Source organism: Trematomus bernacchii, unplaced genomic scaffold (assembly GCF_902827165.1).
Source record: "Trematomus bernacchii unplaced genomic scaffold, fTreBer1.1, whole genome shotgun sequence".
Classification (NCBI taxonomy): Eukaryota; Metazoa; Chordata; class Actinopteri; order Perciformes; family Nototheniidae; genus Trematomus; species Trematomus bernacchii.
Window position 1 is genome coordinate 1,288,977 of NW_022987735.1, and position 20,070 is coordinate 1,309,046.

At 42.5% G+C, this 20,070-nt stretch overlaps 1 protein-coding gene across 1 annotated transcript in view; it reads left to right on the top strand.

Moving 5' to 3' along the window:
- The first annotated feature begins 1,401 nt into the window (after window positions 1-1,401).
- LOC117494989 (neuronal cell adhesion molecule-like) overlaps window positions 1,402-20,070 on the top strand; it is a 41,809-nt gene continuing 23,140 nt past the window's right edge. The window contains 4 exon segments of the mRNA XM_034146036.1: window positions 1,402-1,469; window positions 17,767-17,942; window positions 18,900-18,911; window positions 19,484-19,589. Coding sequence (XP_034001927.1) covers window positions 17,858-17,942; window positions 18,900-18,911; window positions 19,484-19,589 — 203 coding nt within the window. The 5' untranslated portion in view covers window positions 1,402-1,469; window positions 17,767-17,857.

Here is a 20,070-nt window from a genome sequence, read left to right on the forward strand (position 1 = left end):
GGGGCTTCCACACTCTTATTCGGAGCAGCAGACTGAAGTCGATAAGCCTTTGCTAGAAGTAAATTGGATTGGCTTCTTCAATCATTTTGCCCATCGATTCACATATTTGTCTGTATTTTCTGTGACAGTGAATAAGGAGAAGAGAGAATCAGGCAAGACATGAAGGCAGGAAGGACATAATGGGAAGGTAGGGCGAGAATGGACAGGTTAAGAGAGGATATCTGAGCCTTACCTGGTGTGTGACCCTATGTGAGGACAAAACCAGAGATGAGAATAAAAGGGAAAAAGACAGAGTATTTAACCTTTAATGACCTTTGACCAATCCGAATTTCCATTATCATAGTAAGTTGTCACACTTTATCACTGTTTTATGGATTATTGTCAAAAATCCTTACCCGTATATCGTTTAAAATAACTTTCTGCATGGGAGGTCTTCATCTTAGGGCTTACAAACTCTGGACTGAAAGACCGGAGGAGATTTAAGGAGAGGATTTGGTTTTGACTCCTGTTCTGAATGTAAGGAACCAAACTCTTAAGATATAAGAAGAGGAGGAATTGAGAAAAAGACATTAAAGCCGAAAAGCAGATTAGTTATGGCAAGTTAGAAGGCAAGAGATAATACACGGGGGGGTGAGGAGACAAAAAGAAAATGAAGATGCTATTGAGGCGAGGAGAAGACAGAGAAGCAAATGTGGTGAGAGGGAAGAGGACAGGAGTGTGGCCGACGTAAGATAATAGGAGAAGAAGGAGAGAAAATAGAAGAATAGATAGAAGGAGATCAAGGAGATGAGACAAGACAAGAGGAGAGGCAACGGGAGGAGATGTGCCTCTTCATTTCTCAGCAGGCATTTGCGTCTATCAGTTTGGACCACACATCCATGTTAACTTTGGTTTGCACAGCCTGAATGTTTGCTTTCTCTTCCCTATCAAAACATCTCCCGGTACGAAGTGATTTAAGTGAATTTCCGCACAGTCAACACACTCAAGGATGATTATGCATTAAAAAAGAAATTGTTCTTTTCCGAAGACCAAGTGTTTGATAAGCAGGAGAGATTTCATGTCAGAACATCCTGCTGTGTAATCTGTGGCGTGACTGTGACAGGGCAGGAGACTTCCAATAAAAAAAAAAGGATTTTAGCAGATTATAATAAAATCAAACATGGAGTAGTCGGCACATTGGGAAGTCAAATGATGTACTGGGTGTTGGAAAATATGCATACTACAGCTGTCCTCCCCAGAAACGTGTTAAGACGGATTTTATTTTCCTTTCTGGTTAATTAAAAGTCTCAGGTTGTTTCCATGAAGGGGGAGTTGTGAAATCTGAATTTTGAGCACTAAAATATATATTTCTCTGTCATTTTTGTTTAACCAGATTGAAGAAAACCACAGAAGAAGAAGAAGAAGAAGAAGAAGCAGCAGCAGGGGACGAGCCAGGGCTGAGGAGGAGAGAGGATATTTGAGTTTCTCTGGTAAGTTGGAAACTTTTCCTTCAGGCTTTGAATCCATTTCTGTTCTCATCCCATCATCTCCACCAACATCATCATTTTCCAAAACAGTGTGAGCTTCCTGCCTCTCAGAATCAAACGTTCTTGTTCTTCTCAAAGGCATTTCCCCTCCCGTAGGATGTGAGCACACACAAATGTCAGTCTGTTTGCCATGCCTGGCAAGTGTCTCCAGTCCAAATATCTCCATGCTGCTGCCAGAGCGTGAATGTATTAATATCAACACTCTCTGTAGACCTCTAACGTCCCTAACAACTTCCACCGCTACGCCCTCTTTCTGTCTCTGCTGTGTGAAGCCTGCTCCTCTGCTCGAGCTGTAAGGCAAAGGTCACCGCTAGCTCCACTGGCATTTGTCCACTGGGAAAGGCTCTTTTTGTTTTTGGCCTCCATTTTGGCAGCGAGGATTGGCAGGGAATTAAAAACTCTTGTGTTTCTAATGTCCGACTGTCTGTTTGATGCATACGGTTGTCAAGGTAACACACCCTCTCATCCTCGCCCACTGCTGTGAGAGTGGGCGTCGATACTTAGAGATCACAAAATAGCACTTAAAGGCTATATATTGCTCAGTGCCTCTCTCTTATTGACACGTTATGTGTAATAATGGAGCACACAGAGGTAGAGAAAAGTTCTCTAATGGCAGTTCCGCAATTAACAGCTAAAGTAGCGTCCCGTAAGCACGGGGTCTCGGCGTGCTTTAGAGCCCGGAGGATTGACTCTCCGCTCACACAGCTTGTTTTTAATCAGTAACCTTTGGCTCATCCCATCATTCTGCGGTGCTGAAAGTGTGTTTGGGATTCAGCGAGGAGTTGATCTAATGCTCTGTGAGTGGAGGTGACACGGTGTGATGTGTGTCCGCCGCCCAGTGGATTGTGAAGGAAGGATCCCACCTCGTATCCACCGCCTCGCACCACCGTGTCGCGCGGGAAGGGTGTCGGCACGCACAGCGGAGTGCAGAGCGGAGGGACTCTGACGGCTCGGAGCTCATCTCCCTCTGCTGCTGCTATGCTTGTTTTATTTTGGGGATTGCGGGGTGGGCTCACTATCTCTCTGTGTTTATCCATTTATGTGCCTATTTCAATCTTTCGCTTTGCCTCTGCCTGTCTGTCAGTCTGTTTGCCTCTGAATCTCTCATTCTTTCCGTTTCCCTCTTGTCATCCCGCTGCGGCGGTAATGTTGTTGTGAATGTGTGCTGCAGGCCAGAGAGGCTGAGTCCACGTTTTTCAATGGCCGAGTCACACAGGGCCACACTTAGGAGCTGCAGACCATATTTTCAGTTTGAAACACAGTGAGCCGTGAAGCGCCTTTTGTGAGCAGCTGCATTCAGGTCCCATGCCCTTCAATAGAAGGCCGCAGAGGTTTCTGTTTACCTCCATAGTGCTGTCTTTCACCGGTTTCTCTCACATGGCCGTCAGGGAGTGGGGTGTTATTGTTTGTGTTTGTCTGTTTTAGTGCCAAGAAAAAGATTGGGGATCAGACAGATGATAGCTTAACCTCTTTAGAAATTGCTACAATTGAGTTAACTCCACATAAGGTTGTCTTTTAAATCAGTAGATAACCCAGTCTTTTCATAAACAGTGCAGTTTTTTCATTCCAATTTTCCATTTCACTATACTCCAACACATTTGATATGAAATCAAAACATAACTATTTGATCAATCAGACTCAGTTCTACCACATTGTTGTAGGACAACAACCCTCCAAACACAGAGGAGGCAACCAGAGAGTTTTATGGCCAAACTCTAGATTGTCCACCAGACCTCAGGCCAACTTGTCATGAGTTTTACTCAATAAGTGCAGATGGCTGCAGTGAAGGCCTGCAGCAGCAACACTGCCAATACTCTATTGTGGGTTGTGGCATCCAGCGTTTTCTGCAAACCATATTTACAACCATTTAAAAAAATGATGATTTTAAGGAATTAAAGTGTAATTGAGGATCACGCCAACATTACCACAGAGACAGTTCTGGCTGTCATGAGTACTTTTTGACCTTGGCTAACCTTGTTCATACCTTTTATGATCATCTGACTTCTCCTGTTTCTGACTCTTCTTTAACTATATTAGGTGAGTACAATGTTGTAAAGTACAAGACCAGATTTTCCCCTTTTTAATTGTCCAACTATGTTTTTCCCCGAATATAAGAAGATCACGTGTAACTTCTACACAGTTCATTTGATGTAGATGGAAACACCTTCAAATTAAGGTACGTCTATCTTAATACCCCCTGACTGAACTCTACAGTACAAACCTGTAGCATGTTGTTAGTTTTGAATAACTTAGTTACCAGTCAGAGCCCTAAGGTCTCTCTCTTACAAATGTAGTCCTACCCGTAAAGGCAGCGTACATAAACAGTGTTGTGTTGTCAGTGAAGCTCCATCGTCTCCGCACAAGGTTATAAAGCAGCAGCAGTGCTGAGATCAGACAAGTTGCAGATGAGTAAAGGGATTCAAATGTGCGCAGAGGGCCTCTGGGCGGCTCCCAGCAGGCCTCGTTTCAGAAGAACGCATCGAGATATTTCTAAGGTATCGCTTTGATACGAGCTTGACAATTCTCTGACGGTTCTCTGTGTCAACACTGCTGTCTGTGCATGCCACTGTGTGTGTATTTGTGTGTAGATGTGATTGAGTGAATGTGTGAGTTTTTCAGCGTCTCTATGAGAAGCAGAGACAGGGAGGTGCACGGAGACATGGCTAAAGTGTCAGAAAGAAGGACATGAATACAGAAATGGATGAATAGATGGATACAAAGACAGTGAGGGAGAGAATGAGGCTGAGTGATGTGAAAAAGGGTGGTGAGGCCCCTCCTGAGGGGATTCTGCTCCGCTTCTCCATCTTCCAGCGCTGTTGAGAAAGTCGGCTACATGCACAATGACTCACAAACTGCTCCGCAGACAACCTGCAGAGTCGGAGGAGACATCGGTCTATATATGGCTCTGCAACACCATCTTTAGTTTTTATTTCCCCAAGTCGGTTCACCTTCTCTCACCTGCTCAACCTTCCTCCAGGCCTCGTTCTGCCTTCACTGCCCTCTGTGTGCAATTATCTGATCCAGCCTCTCATGTTCCTTATTCACACTGCTGAATGCATCTATACCCACTCCGCTATGTTCATTCCTCTGTCGTCCATAAGCTCCATATTTAACGACGTACAAACACGAGTGGTCTTAATCTTCTTATCTAACTTTCCCTAAAAAGAGCCAGTTATGGCGCTTTTCCACTGCAGGACCTCACACGGCTTAGTACGGTATGGTTAGGCCTTGGTAGGCCAGGCTCACTTTATGCTGCGTTTCCATTACAGTTTAGGAACTGGGGCAGTAACTATAGTAACGCAGTGTAGGCGGAGCGACGCTGCGTAAAACTGCCGTGACGTCATCTTCAATGCGAACCACAAAACCAAAACATCAGCCGTTAGCTGTTAGCACTCAGAGCTCACAGCTCCTCATATATGTTCAGAAACTAGACAAAAGTTAAACAAGTACAAACCACAGACTGTCTGTGTCATGGCGAATACAGTCGCTGGTTTATTTATGTCTGCAGGCCGTTGTTGTGAGTGTGGACGGAGCATACACAACGTTAGCTTAGCCTGATCGATCCGATCTCCATTCAGAAAACATGCATTTTAAAAGGTTTTTCGCCTGCCTTCTTGTCTGCAGACCGGCATCATTTTGAAACGTGTATTACAATTAAATCACGGTAAAATATGTTCATTTTGTTGTAGTTGTAGCGATTCTCTCTGGCCATTCAGCAGTCGAGAGCGTTTACGTCACTAGTTTAGCATATTCAGCCCGGTTGTTGTCCCGGTAAGAACCTCGATTTTGGAGGGCCAGAAAAAAGGTGAAAAAGTAGCCCTGAGCCGGAACTACCGCTAGTGCTACATGCTGCAGTGGAAAAGCGCCACGTGTATCTCTTTCTTATCTGTGGTTTTTGTGTTAGTTGGCCTGGAGTTCTTCTTTCGAGTAGTAATTTTTTTATGCTTTTTTAGTGTAAATGACTGATTTTAAAGAAACCTATGAGTACATCTCTTATGAACACAAGATATCAAGTGGTCCTTTTCATGGCTCTTTGTGAACAAACTCAGAGGAAAGCCTTTTGTTGAATTATTCCTTTAACAGATCAAAGGAAGTGGATTTCTGACCTGAGCTAAAGGAAAAAAGGATGTTCAGACAGAATACTTGACTGGCCTGAGAGGATGGACATTTCTTTTCTAAAGTACAAAGCTAGTAGTCTTCTCATTTTCTGTTCTTTATATTGACAGAGCGATAGCAGTAGAGGAAATGGAGCCCAGGTTTTATTTGCCCTACATTTTTATTCTAGAGCGCTTTAATTGTCCGTGCCCAATCTTCTATCTCCAAGAATTTCTGCCTCATGATTACATTGGTTTTTACTTGATGTGCCTCTGAATCCTTCTTCACACTGTGGTTGAAGTCCAAGCATCGACATGGCTTCTGGACAGAGAAGATTGTCCTCACACCATCGTAAGCTGCGGGGATCTATCTGTTCAGAGGGGGCCCCTAAGAAACCACATGATTTATGTGGCTGTTAGGCGTGGGTCCTGCTCCAAGGCCAAGTCTATCTGCTCATCAATATAAACAGCCTGCTCTCCAGGTGCTGCGTGCTGGAATACAAATGGCTGAATTTAGATGTAACCCCTCGCTCACCTGCGTCTCAGCCAATTCTAATGAGAAATCTCTCTGTTTACCTGCTGAGAGAAAGAGAGCCAGAGTAAAGGAATTAGATAAATATGAAACATTAAAGCACAATGAAATAACAAGCTACACTTGTTGGATTTCTCCGTCTTGTTCAATGAAATCAAATCTCTATCCTATCTTTTTCTCTGTTCGTAGATTTGTTGTATTTTTAAATAAAAGTATTGTAAAATGACTTCAATTATGCATGTTTGTGCATGTTTTTCATACCTCTACATACTGTATGGATATGATTAGAGAAAAATATATAACTTCCTGTATACAGTTAATATGCAATACAAAAAAACACTTGCATTAAACCTGTATACTTTTACATTTTCTGTGAAAAAAGCAATCAGTGACCCAGATTGTTATTTTCTCTATCCTTTAAAAAGCACTTTAACTACCCCATGAAAAAAGAATCTGTAAATATTAGCATTAGTATAGAACCCATTCTAACGATATCCAGCCCTGCTCACAAATATGTATACATGCAGGGTTTAATGTTTATTCTATATTTAGCTGACCATAGAGTGCATTTAATTTGTCCTGTGATGAAGGCTGAGTGTGAAGTGGTTCCAGCAGAAATACTGTATCTGTTATCGGTGATGGCAGGAAATAATTCTCCTGTCATGTTGGACCCTGAGGGCAGAAACACACAGAAACACCTCTGGTCTCCTTCCCCGGAGGCGAGTTGCACACTCTCCACCAGCCGTGCTGCTCAACCTCAGACTGCCAACCTTTTTTCTATACATGCACTGAGCGATAAATGCAGTCAGAAAAACCTTAACTACAGCCTCGCCCAGCCATTATCAAACACTCAGCCGATACTTCTCCTGCATTAGCGAGCGGTCTCCTCCTGTCAAACACAGACACAGGACAGAGGCTGTTAGCGGAAGCCGGGCGGACTGTTAGTGTTAAACGGGAGCAAGGTTTCCTCCGGATTCACAATTTGACAAATGATGGCTGAGTTCTTGTCGGGGCCATTATTTCTGCCAGACGATCTGTAGGGATTGAGCACTGTTTATCTGAACGGCTACACCCTATGGGCCAGCCCACTCGAAACGTACTCAAACTCTCCACATGATGGATGTAAGAGGGAAAATCTCTGAGCTGTAGCAACAAGGAAACTTTTTTTTTTTTTTTTTTCAGTTTCGAGTCTCTGGTGAGTGTTCACATTACATTTTGACTTAACTTGCAAAGAGAGACTTCCTTTATGAGAAAGCCAAGTCCTTCATTAGTATCATTAATACTCATTAGCCAACATTTCAGTCATCCAGACCCATGAGACACAAAGAAACATGTTCACACTAAGCCTTGGTGAAGCGCCATGAGTCCGTCACCACCAGAGGCTTTTCCGTTGTTTTCTTTAATCTTCAAAACTCTCTTTCATTTACAAAAAAACTGTGACTCACATAAAATGGGGTCATCCAATTACTTCCTTACACAAAAATACTTCTATTCACTTAAGAGAGATGTTATCTTTACCCCCTGTTATTTCATTTTTCGTAATATATCCAAAGTTTGTCAGCCTCGGCACTTAATTGGTTCAACTTCAATCAAAAGACTATGGATGTGGGAGATTTAAAATAAAAAATACCCAGTGGCTTTCTTCAGTTCAAATACAGTCACAGGAGTTTATTCATTGCTTTTGATGGATGGTTTTATTTCCCTGAGTTGTTTGTTGAGTTTTAGCATATGAAAACCTGACTGGTGAAATAGAGTGGCCATGGCTCATGCCAATGTAATCAAAGCTCATTCAGACTTGGCTTCAAGAGAGTGTTTGGATCAGTGAAGCTGGCACACATTTTTCGCATGAAGTCGCATTTCTGCATGTGTTATTTTGCGGTCTCATGTGGATTCAATTCTGTCTTATTTAGTTCTTATGCATTAACAGGTTGGGGAAATTCCATGTGCCTGATTTTGCATGAATATAATGAATACACCAGTGATGGTCACTTTAAGCCCATTCATCAATCAGTGCATTTATGGACTATGAATTGAAAATGATTTGATGACATTTATCAAAATCACTAACACAACAAGGTATTTGAAAACAACAGGTGTTTCAGCACTTTATTGCTAACATGGTTAGTCGATTAATCAGTCTTTTTGTTAAAATACAATTGACAATCATTTTTGATTCTTGCTCCAAAGTGTCTCTTCTTTACGAGTCTGCTTTTCCAGTTACACTAACATACAGGATCTTACATTTCAGTAATGTAATGGTGTGCCACAGCTACAGTATTCAGAGAAAAAAAAAGTAGTGATGGTTAATAAACAAAATAATGATTAGTTGCTGTCATATTTCAAGCTTTTATACTTTGATTGTGTGGAAAACACCCATATCCTTTTATAATTTCATGATAACTTGTGTAGCATTTTGGAAGGGTTAACTCCTGGTTGTTTCTTTCATAAAAAAAGGCCTTGATTTGATTTTCTCACAATTTGAAAGGACTATTGTTTGTGTCCTCTATGTCTGAAATTGGATGGTGAGTCCTTTTAGAAAGCAGCGAAGGGGAAATGATTTGTATTCACCTGCCGTATCTGAATGGAGCTGAGGAGGGGCTGAGAAAGAGGGGGGGGGGGGGGCAACTACATAGTGCTTCCTTTATGTGATAATGGATTGCTCTGACATTCACACACATTGTGGTGTGGTGTGTCTATCAGTCAATACTCGCTACCTCGTGGGATGAATGGCAATTTTTAAACATTTCCCTTTTAAAGAACTGTCTTCCAGTGACACCACAGGTGACGGAGATATATGTTGCATGTCTCTTTCACGTCTAAATACGTTGCGCTAACACATGTGTCTTGTCTTCATCCTGTGCTGCAAATGAATCCTTTCTCTAAACTTTTTCTAACTTTTTCTTAACTGCACTCACTTTATTGGCCCAGCTGGGCAACTGGATTCTTCTGTCAGCTGCACAAAAGAGACAAAGTGGGACCGGGGACGGGCGGTAATGAGCAACTCCTCTTACAGTGTTACATATAGAGCGTTCTCGGTGTGGGGAAGCCTTCCGGAGACAATGGAGGGTTTTCAGAGGTCTGGAGCCCTCTGAAGCCCCTCTTTGATTGAGTTTCCTGGCACTGGGATTCAGTGTTGGGGCTTGTTGTGGAGTGGGAGCTGTGGGTTTAGCTGGGGGGGCGAAGACCCTCCTCTGCGCTGACCTTTCACAGACACAGGTGGGGTGGAGTGGAAGGGGCTTGCGGAGGATGAGGGGAGAAGGAGGAGGAGGAGAGGCCTATTGTTGCAGTCTGTGAATGTGGAGGTGCCACTCAATAACACTAGACCTCGCTGCCTCTGTCCACCTGCCGGGGATTTTCTCACCATTACTTTATCCCTGGCAAATGAGTGGTTCTGGTAACAGATTATCCCTGCACAGCACACTGCCATTTTAATCTGATGTTGTGGGTATAATTTGCTAGCATATTTTGATATTTCTTTGACATTTTTTTGGTCTCTAGGGTTGTCATTTTTAAGTGAGTCAAATGCTTTGGTACAAACTGACCAAATAACTATTATATAGATCGCCATAAAATTGCAGGCTTTCATGGTCCCCAGACAACTGGTCATAGCGTTGTTGCCTTTAACTTAAATCCCTAACAATAAATCCTAAAGATTCAGTGATCAACTGATTTACTTATCTTTCTGTAGCACCATTATGAGATTCACATGCTTTGTTTATGAGCGAAGATGCTTCACATGGTTTTAGCATTATACCTGCTAAACTTTAGCATGCTAGCATATAGATATTAGCATTTCATTGAAAGAACAGCATCTCAGTGCTGCTTGCATGGCTGAAGACTCTTGTGTCAGCCCATTTTAGATGTCAATGTATTCTTACTTTCCAATAAACTTTTCTTTCCTTTTATCTCTCTTACTGTACTTGAAAAGCCCCTGAGTCCCTTTTCACACTGTGGATGAATTCCAGTATGCTGTTTAGTCTGATCATGAGTCCCAGACATGGCCTCAGGGAAGAGTAGATCATACTCGATAATATCAGCCCTCCCTTCCTCCGTCCACCTGCTACTTCTCACTGGCAAATTACATGTTCTGGTAAAGTGCAGCGGCTAAGGGATTGTTCCAGCCCACAGTCAGTGTTCATGCTTTGTTGTCTGATGTTTGGCAGATTTTGCTAGACTGAACGGTACCAGACAAAGCTTGGACGGCTTTAAATGACTCATCGCTGCCTGCCAGCCAGCCTGCATATCAGCACAATTCAAATTCCAGCAGAGGAGTGTTTATTATACAGTAGGGCTTTTCTAGAAAGGACTGGTTGCATTAACTGTTGACTCTGAGCAATGGACACTGTTTTCTCTGTGTTTCCCCAGCTGACATTTCAGTTAATTTGGCTGCAAAACATCACACCTGCCAGTTTTTGTGTGTCTTCTCTGAGGTGAACATTTCCTCCAGTTTCTGTCTCACACACTCTTTTTGTTGCACCCCCTAAGCTCAGAGTAAACTCCACATATTGGCCCCATCGTGAGAGCCCCTTCACTTGTGTGAGTAAGCCATCCGGTGCGGACATGGTGGCAAACTGAGATTCTAATCATACCTCTTTTGTTGAGCTCAGAGGAGGTTGAGACGTTTTGGGGGGCAGAGCAGATGCCAAGCGTACAGTTTCTCTCCAAGGTTACTTATGAGATGACAAATGGGTTCTGGGCCCCTTTGTCCTTTTCTCCGTCTCTATATGTCTGTGTTTGATGAGAGGGTTGACATCTCTTTGTCGGTAGGGAGATCTGAGAACAGGAGGTGATTGCCATGGATACAGAGTGCCATTTTGAGTGGCTCTGCTAAAAGCTGTATAAAGTGTCCCTATATTTAGCTAAAACATATTTTCCTTTGTAGCTTATGGATTGTATAACTATAATACAATGTGTCTCTCTTTCCACATATACACCAGTGCTTTTGTCCACTGTCTCAAAGGATTTGCTTGTCTTCCCCCAAACAGATTGGTATTATGTTGATTACTTTTGCAAAGCTGTTATGTTTCTGTAGCTAAAGTGTGTTTTGTGACGTTGTATGCCGAGGATTTTGAGAGTCCTTTTAGCTATTCAGGAAACCAGTCTGCATTGCATTCCTCCCACTCTCCTGCATTTGCTCATGATAATGAACTTCTGCTCAGCATATGAATGGCTTCACCCATAACACACTCATGTGGCAGGCCAAGTGTACTTAAGCTCGAATGTCTGACGTCCCACGCTGACCCATAGACTCTGTGAACACTCACAAACAAGGAGAATGGAAATGGGAGTAAGGGAGTATGAATTCACATGCAACATAACATGAACCGGACTGCTCTGGGATACAAAAATATCCTCTTTTAAGGAGTAATTACAGTGCGGGGATCAGCTATCAAACAAAGGTCAAGTTCAGATCCACAGACTCTGCTGCATCCCCTTCTGATCTTATTTTAATGAACGCTTTTAAAAAAGTGCCTCCACTCGTTTAATTCTCCAGTAATGAGCTACTGTAGAAGTCCGGTGTCAAACAGGCATAGCAATGCACGTTGAGGACTTAGCTTTTGCCTCATGCTGCCATTACTACTTTATTAGCTAATCATTTATAGCTTTTGGTGCATTGTGAGGCTGCGAAAAGATTAAAAGACCTCCAATTTGCCAGCAGCAATTATCCTAAGGAGATGGATAGGGCCTCATACACCAATCCAATTCAAGAAGGCTCTCAGAGGGAGTGTGGGTATAATGTGAGGACGTGACTCACCGACTACATGTCATATTTAGCTGGTCTGCAGCGATAAGATGAAAGCAAACCACCTTTCAGTTCCATTCAGGGTGAACACGCAGGGATTTCCTCCTTCACACTGCCGTCCCATCTAGTGGTTAAAGAAGAGCGCCCTCTCAGAAGTGCCGGCGCCGGCAGTGATTAGCATTTGGGCAGAGGGGACAGAGCGAGTGTTTTTGGCGTGTACACGGAGGAAGCTTAGTGAATGCCAATGTGCGGTGCTCTGTAAAAGGAGGAAGAACAAACACATTGCCGGACACGTTGCATTAGTAGCAGATGCCCATTAGCCTTAGGAGTGGTGGTAGAGTGATAGCTGGGGGAGAAGTTTTGTAAACAACATATCTTTGAAGGTCTGCTTTAGAGATTACATATTGCCTTCCCATCAAGTCAGTATTTTTATTTTATTGCTTTTTATTAATGCTACCGTGTTGTGTCATGTCTATTTATACTGTTCATGCTCACTGCTTGTAGCACTTCGGGATTTGAATTCGAATATGAAGTGCTTTATAAATGGAACCCATTATTCATTATTATTATTCAGTTTACAGAGAGTGCGGCAAAAATAAATACAGAAAAAGCTGAAATAAAATCAGACTCTTACTTCCTTACAAATGTCAAGCTTAAATACACCAGAGGCTACACTTCCCATCATGCAACGCTGATTGATTTTTCCTGCAAAAAGCCCACTTCTTTAACTCCAAAAAGTTTGTATGCGATATATAATTTGAATATGTGTTGCCTCCAGTCAAAAACAATGTTTAGTTTATAATCCTGTTTTTAAAAATGGTGGAGTGCAACACATGATAGGGGCAAGCTTATTTTGAGGAAATCTGCAAATAAAGTGATGTCCATGTCGCAGAGACATCCAGCTAGACGGAAACGAGAAGGACATACTGACAGTGTAAAGATCCTCACTTTATTGTCAGCCATTGTACAGTGTGGATGAAAGGGCTGCGGCGGGTTTTTGAGCTGTGGGGTCTCCCTGAACAGCAGGACCCCAATTCATATGTAAACCACACCAATTATTTGCATACGGTGCCCTAATTATAAAAGCTAATGAGAAGATTATGGGAAAAGCACGTTGAAGCCGGCCTTTGGAATGTCCATTGTGATCCTGTAGCTGCAGATACGAGGCCTGTGAGAGGCATTAGTAAAAGCCACTGAACATCCAAGCTCATACATCATGGATATAATTCATATCAGTGCTTCGCTGTGAAACCTCATGGAATTAAAGACAGTAAAACGTTATTTAAGCTTTTGTTTAAAAGGACTTACACAGGACTATTTTGCAGAGTGAGATCTTCATATTCTAATCCAACACGGTTGTGACTTTCCAAACAGTTTGTAAGTAAATGAAAGACCGTCACATCACAATATATTTTACATTAGGTCCTTCCAAGCGACCTCCTACTCCCCCATAGATGCTTAATGGCACAAAGCAATGGGCGCACATATCTTGCCTGGGCGTGAAAACCATGCAGTGACATCTTGAGCTGCAGCCGGAGCACCAGTCCGCCTCAGAAAAATAAACTCTTCCAACCGTATCCGTTTTCTCATCACCACCTTCCTGAGTGCGGAGCCATTCTCATCATTATCCCCCCGCATTCAGCCGTCTGTAGGGGATCCCTGCTGCTCCATTAAGGCCATACCGAGCCTCACAAACCCCTGATTGCATGAGCCATCACCAATAGCACTGATTATAGGAGTTAATGAGGGTGCTTGGCATGAGAGGATGGCTTTTCTTTCATCATGGATGTTAAAACTTTACAGTACTGATGCAACACAACTGATTCTGTCAGTGTTGCAATATTACATCACTATTGTTCGGCACAGACAATGACAATATCTTTGCAAGTGGTTAGCAAAAAGCATATGGAGTACTATTAGCTGTTGCTGTAAGGGAAATTCAATTGGGTGTTTTTCCCCCCGTTGACTGCTTTTCATTCAAACTGTGGTGTGCTAGGATTCTCAGAGCTCATGCCCCTGTCAGCTCCATCTGTGTGCTCAGACAAGTCCTGACCCTCACGTTCTGCAGCCAGCTTGCATGAATATGTCTTTGCTTATGTGTGTGTGTGAGTCGCTGTAATGTGCTACGTGTCTGACATGTGCACAAAACCAATTAGTTTTGGGATGGCGAAGTAGCTGGCCATGGGAAAATGACAATGGAGTAATTGAAGAGGCTTGCTGAATGAGAGGCCAGACAGCTCAATGCAGCTTTTACAAGTGCCGAGTGTTTTCTCCACGGACAAAACGAACAGAGAGGAAAGCAAATCCTGAAGCGAAGGTGGTCTTCTGTAGTTGTAGACAGTAATTAACATTATTTCCTTTCATTTGGCTGACATTGATTTTTTACTCAAGAAATACAACTAGTTAGGTTGTGCAGTGGCATTTAAAGGTCTCTAACAGTGGTTTTACATGATTTAGCTTATTGCATACAAATCAAATTGACCTTACACAGCTTACCCTTTTGCAAACCCTGCTGTTCTGTCCCAGGATTTCCAACCATTTCAGGCACCATTAACTTGCACTATCGGACGGCAGTTAGCTGGTAAACATAATGGTGAAACCTTATTAAACGCATGATATTAGGGTTGAGGCTCACCTAGTAGAGCGGCACCTCATATACTACGGCTGATTCCTCACAGCTGCACCCTCTCTCTTCAACTTTATCTTTGCTATCCAATAAAGGCAAACCCCCTTTCTCAAATCTTTTAATAACAGTGTGCAAGCATTTCAAAATGTCAACTTAAGAGGTGATCTGGCTAAATGATTGGCCAAAAAGGTAGATAATGCTGTTTTGAAGCACCGGTTTGGTTGTTCAAATTCTCATTAAGCCGTCTGGCAGCTGTCGTCATGAAGTAGTGCCTTTAATAACTACCGTATTGAGTTTTTAAAGTGACACAGTTTATCATCATCTTGGCCTGGTCTATGTTATATATTTAAGATATCTGGCTGGAAGTGTCCTTTCCAACTTGCCATGTTTCTTTCTAAGAGACCCTTTTCTGTTCGATTTCATCAGCAGCCGGATAGCTTTTGGCACAGCACTCCAGACAGAACCCGGGTTTTATCTCGCCCTCAGCAGTCTGCACTGAAGTGAGCATTATTGACTTTGGCTTTTCCAGTCCCGTCGGCACAGGATTCATAGGAAAGTTTAATAAAAGTGATGGATATTTTCTGATTGCATGTCCACTCGAAGAATTGCATATTGAAATGAGAAGTGGGTTTTGAACTTCTTCTTTAAGATGCAGGGCTTCTCTTGCTTTAGCTCACAGTACTGTCATTATTGCAGGCTTCTGCTTCACCCTACATTGGTAAAGGAAATGTTTTAAATGAATGAAATAAATACCCCACTACTTATTATACGTAGGGTCATATCTGGTTGTTTTTAATCATTTGTTTCCTCAGTGTTCAGGCAGGAATTCAGTAGTTTGCTTGGTCTCACATCTTAAGAGCCCCACTTGAGTTTCCACTGTCGCTCCCTACTGTGAGAGGGATGTTGGTCCCCGTATCACTGCAGCTCACAGGGATAATTATAGCACACGTACACACACATGAATATTATAGTCACACACATACAGTTTGCACACAGACACACACATGCTGACCGGCTTGAACTGAGCTGCTACACCTCATTAAATTGGGAAATGAATCCTGGATGAAGTCCTGGCTCCTTTCCAGATAAGAATCACCAGACTCTCAGGGATCCACCATCAAATGTATAATTAACACATTTATTCTCTTGCTGTCGCAGACTGTCCTTTCTCTTCACTTGTCTGTGACTGCTCTGCGAAGCTCAGACTCTATTATATATTTTGGTTTACCAATCATAGTGGTCTTAACAACTTTGAACATTCAGACCAGTTTAATTCTTCACCGTCTTCTATAGAGAAATGTACAGAAACTATATTTAAAACAAGGTCCACCAACACAAATCTGTTACTGTGTCCCCAGGCAATTTAGAGAAGGCAATTTCACATCAATACCATTTAATTGGCACTGAGAAGTCATTACAGCCCAATACCTTACTAATCTCCAGTAGATTTCATTTCATTAATGACATCTGATTTTAAATTCCTAGCACATTTGTAAGCAGAAAATAAACATTGATGACAGAAATGATCACCAGGTTTTCCGCTCAGTGCCGATGCAGCGCCCCCTCCTGCAGCCTACAGATGAGCTTGATGAAATTGCCCCCTGTGGATCTTTTTATGTCAAAGCCAGTTCTGCCTGATGTGTACATGGCAGAATGATTGGCTGCCCTAGGCAAAAAATACAGGCCCTCCCGAGGGAGGTGTAGTGGAAGCCGGGGGCAGCCGACGTTAGCCTTGGTCTCCTCCCATGCCACCAGACTCTGAATCATGACTGTAGGGCAGCGCTAACAAATCCACCAGATCCCCGAGGAGGCGCAGGCCGGAGTCTGCCTGCCTTGCCTCTGGTCCCAGACTCCGCTCCCCCCCCCCTCACCCCACACCCAGAGGCAGGAGAGCAGCTCACATCTGCAGCTCCATCTTTTATGCGCTCAATTTGATTCTTTTATACATTAACGAGTAATGATATCCCACTTTTGATAGTGTGGTTTTCCTATAATGCAGCAAATTAATCTGCCTGAGCTCTAAATTAAGCTGTGACGTTTTAATACGGTGCCAGCGGAGGCCTTGGGTAAGACAGGCTGGAGAGCAAGATCAAGACAGGTCAGGCTGCAGTTGTTAAAAGACAGAAAACGACTCCTCCTAACTTCTGTTTCCTATTTTCTTTTTCACTCATAATTTGCATACTAGCTGCGCTCACATTCATGGGAAATTAATGAATTAAACTGCTCACTCCTTTGTGACAGTGTTGAATTATGCAGATGAATATGAATTAAATTGAGCAGTCATAATTATTAATCTCTGAAGCTTCGGTCGCTCTGGTTTTAATGACCCTTGCAGCGATTATTTCAACATTTGCATTAAGATATCATTCCTTTTGAGCTTTTTCTCTGAAACAGAATTGCTTCTGGTTGGATGAAGGTGCGACATAACACTGAGCTGCCTAGCAACAACAAGAGGCAGATTTCAAACCTGCTATGTTCAATACATTTCCGTTTCCAGTCTATTCACAGCCTGTTAACAATAGTGTTGTGTTGGAGGATAATTAGATTTTGTCGTGTAACAAAGGAAATAGCATACCCTCATTTAATTAACAATTATTCAATAACCAATTAGCCTTTCAACAGTTTGTTAGAACCTGTGAACATGTCACCTCTTGAACTTAAGCATCCTGATGAACTTCTGCCATCTGTCCCCATAGAACTAAGATCTGCCAAATCACACATGATTTCCCCACTACTACGGTCCCATGACAGAATGATGGTTCCCTGTCTGAAATCTGACCTCATTGCGGATCAGTTTGCTGCGGGCGCAGTCAGTCAATCAAACTGATAAAGCTGAGAGTGAAATGGAAAGTAAAGTGTCCCCGTGTCTTGTCCCTTGGCATGTCATCGGCTGATGTGATCGATATGGCAGAGAGGCCTAATGGCATCATGGCCAAGAGCGGTGATTAGCCGGGCAAAGTGAGCCCATGTGGGCCATGTTGGTCCGTATCGGGGTGCACTAGATCAAAAAGATAGCTTCCAGCAAACTGCACTGCATGGCAACTAACATTGATCTGTGGCCAGAGCTGTACGTGGTGTTCTCTCCCCTCTCTGCCTCTCTCTCAGCTGATGAACACAACAGAATAAACTCGCTTCTATGATTGATAGCCGCAGTAACCGGATGTGCCATTCAACTCAGTAATCTCTGTTCCCGGCTCGATCCTCTTATCTCTGACGCTCTCTCTTTCTTTCTTCTCTCCCTGCAGTTGTGGATGTGCACGTGTCCTCACACAGTGTGACTGAGCAGAGGGGCGGGGCGTTGCTGTATTTGGGGGCAGACCTTCGCATCACACACAGATGATGGAGAGGAGGAGGATGGACGCGGCGCTGCTGGTGCTGTTCCTGGTGCAGCTCACCACTGCGCTGGAGGTCCCACTAGACCGTAAGTCTACACAACGTATTTGTATCCAAGTTTAAAATGTGGTATGACAGGTCAAAATCGATTGGAAAAAGTGTTATTTGCATTTTCTGAAATTTGACGATTTTATTTATCATATATCAAATAAATGAATGTTTGGACTGTTATTGAAATAAAACAAGCACTTTTCAAAGTTGTACTGTAACTTTGCCTGTTCTGATTCGTTAATCTTCTGACAGGCTAGCTGTTTCCCCCCTGTTTCCAGTCATTGTGCTAAGCTAACTAGCTGTCATATTTACCATACAAACAGGGTGCCAAGAAGAGTACAGAGCCTCTAATTTAAGTCTTGGCAAGATAGCTAATACAAGTATTTCCCAAAATGTTGAGCTATTTCTCCTTGAAAAGAGGAAAATAGATTAATTTATACTCAAAATAATTGTTAGTGTTTTTGTCAAAATTAGTTTGATTCCCCTTTTTTTAATACTTTTAGATCAAAGCAGCTTAATAGTTGGAAATGCCATCATCTGTCCGTAACTGTGTGTTAGTGATTCGTTAAGGCCTGCATCAAAAATGTTTTTTTTAGAATAATCTGTATTTATCCTACCAGTCTACAGTAGGTCTAATCACATTTTATTCTAACCAGCTATAAATGCTCTACGTATTATAGGGTTGGCTATCTGTTTTCTTCACAGCTGATTTTATTTCTAGAGGAAATGTTGCTTTTGTTTTTTGCTTCACCTTCTGACTGATGTGAAACAGGAACAAGTCTCAGATGGACTTGTAGCCCCGCAGCCTGATGTCATGGCGGTACTTTAGATCTTGTACACAATGCTTAGCTGGAGCTGTTTACCAATGGAGGCCTTGTTTAAACCGTGTCTGAAGCCAAAATAATGCAAACATATATTTTTCACCACTAATGCCTGGTTCTCTTTACTGTCATGATGTGTCCTTTTTGTTTGCTGATTCTGGATAACACTAAAGTTCTGGAAGGATGTAAGTCTCAAACGAGTGTGAATTATTTGCAGAGGTTGTGCTAGCAGTTTTTTGTTGTGCATTGAAGGTTTTATTTGATCTTTTGTTATATTTGTGTATTGTGTTTTCTTAGTTTTTAAGTTTATAAGATGCCGAGTGTGATTTGCAGTGGACTTTTATACATTGCATGCATTGATGTATTTTGTTTTCTTGTTTGCTGTTATCGTTTCTCTGTGTTTCTGCAGTGGTAGAGTATTTTCCATAGAGCATTATTGCAAAGCGCATGACTTGTTGTTTCATTTGTTTTGTCATAGTCCATTAGTTATTTCCCCGCACTGACAGGAATACATTAAGCATTGGATCATTACAATAAAGGGAAATGTACCTGAGCGTGCTGTATGGTCTTTTTTGCTGCTGCACGTTATGAGAGCCTTTTGTGTCTGTCAGCAAACAGCCGTCCGGTTTGATTCAGTGTGGTACGTCTGCATGTGATTGGTAAGGACTGCTTGTGTGGTCAATACAGCAACAGAAAAAGGCTTAGTTATGCAGTAACGTTCATGATTAAAGATCACCCTCTTTCTGATCACTTTCAGTGCCGCAGCCACCGACCATAACTCACCAATCCCCCAAGGATTACATCATTGACCCACGAGAGAACATTATAATTCACTGCGAGGCCAAGGGGAAGCCTCACCCCAGGTAGGAATCTGTGAAGTGTGATTTTGCATTCATTATGCTGATACAGAGAGAGATATTCCAGGTTTGGAATCCACCACCATCTGTTAAAAGCCTCAGCTGACAGCCAGTTTCCAGAAATGTCAATCCAAAACATAATGAGTAAAGTTCCAGTTTATTCAAGCTATAAATAAAAAAAGGTATTTTATTCATGCAGATGCTGCACTTTACTGAGACAGATTGCTGCTAAAGATTTTGAATGTTCTGCTCCAAATTATGCCATCCTCTTCCCTTTATCTATCTCAAGTGTAGCACCTAATTAATTTGAATACACAACACTCACTCACTCACTCACTCACGTCACTCTCTCTCTGCTCTCTCTTCTCTCTTCTCTCTATCTATCTTTCTCTAATCTCATCTCTATCTCTCTCTCTCTCCTCTCTCTCTCTCTCTCTCTCTTCTCCTCTACGTCTCGCTCTCTCTCTATCTCTCTCTCTCGCTCTCT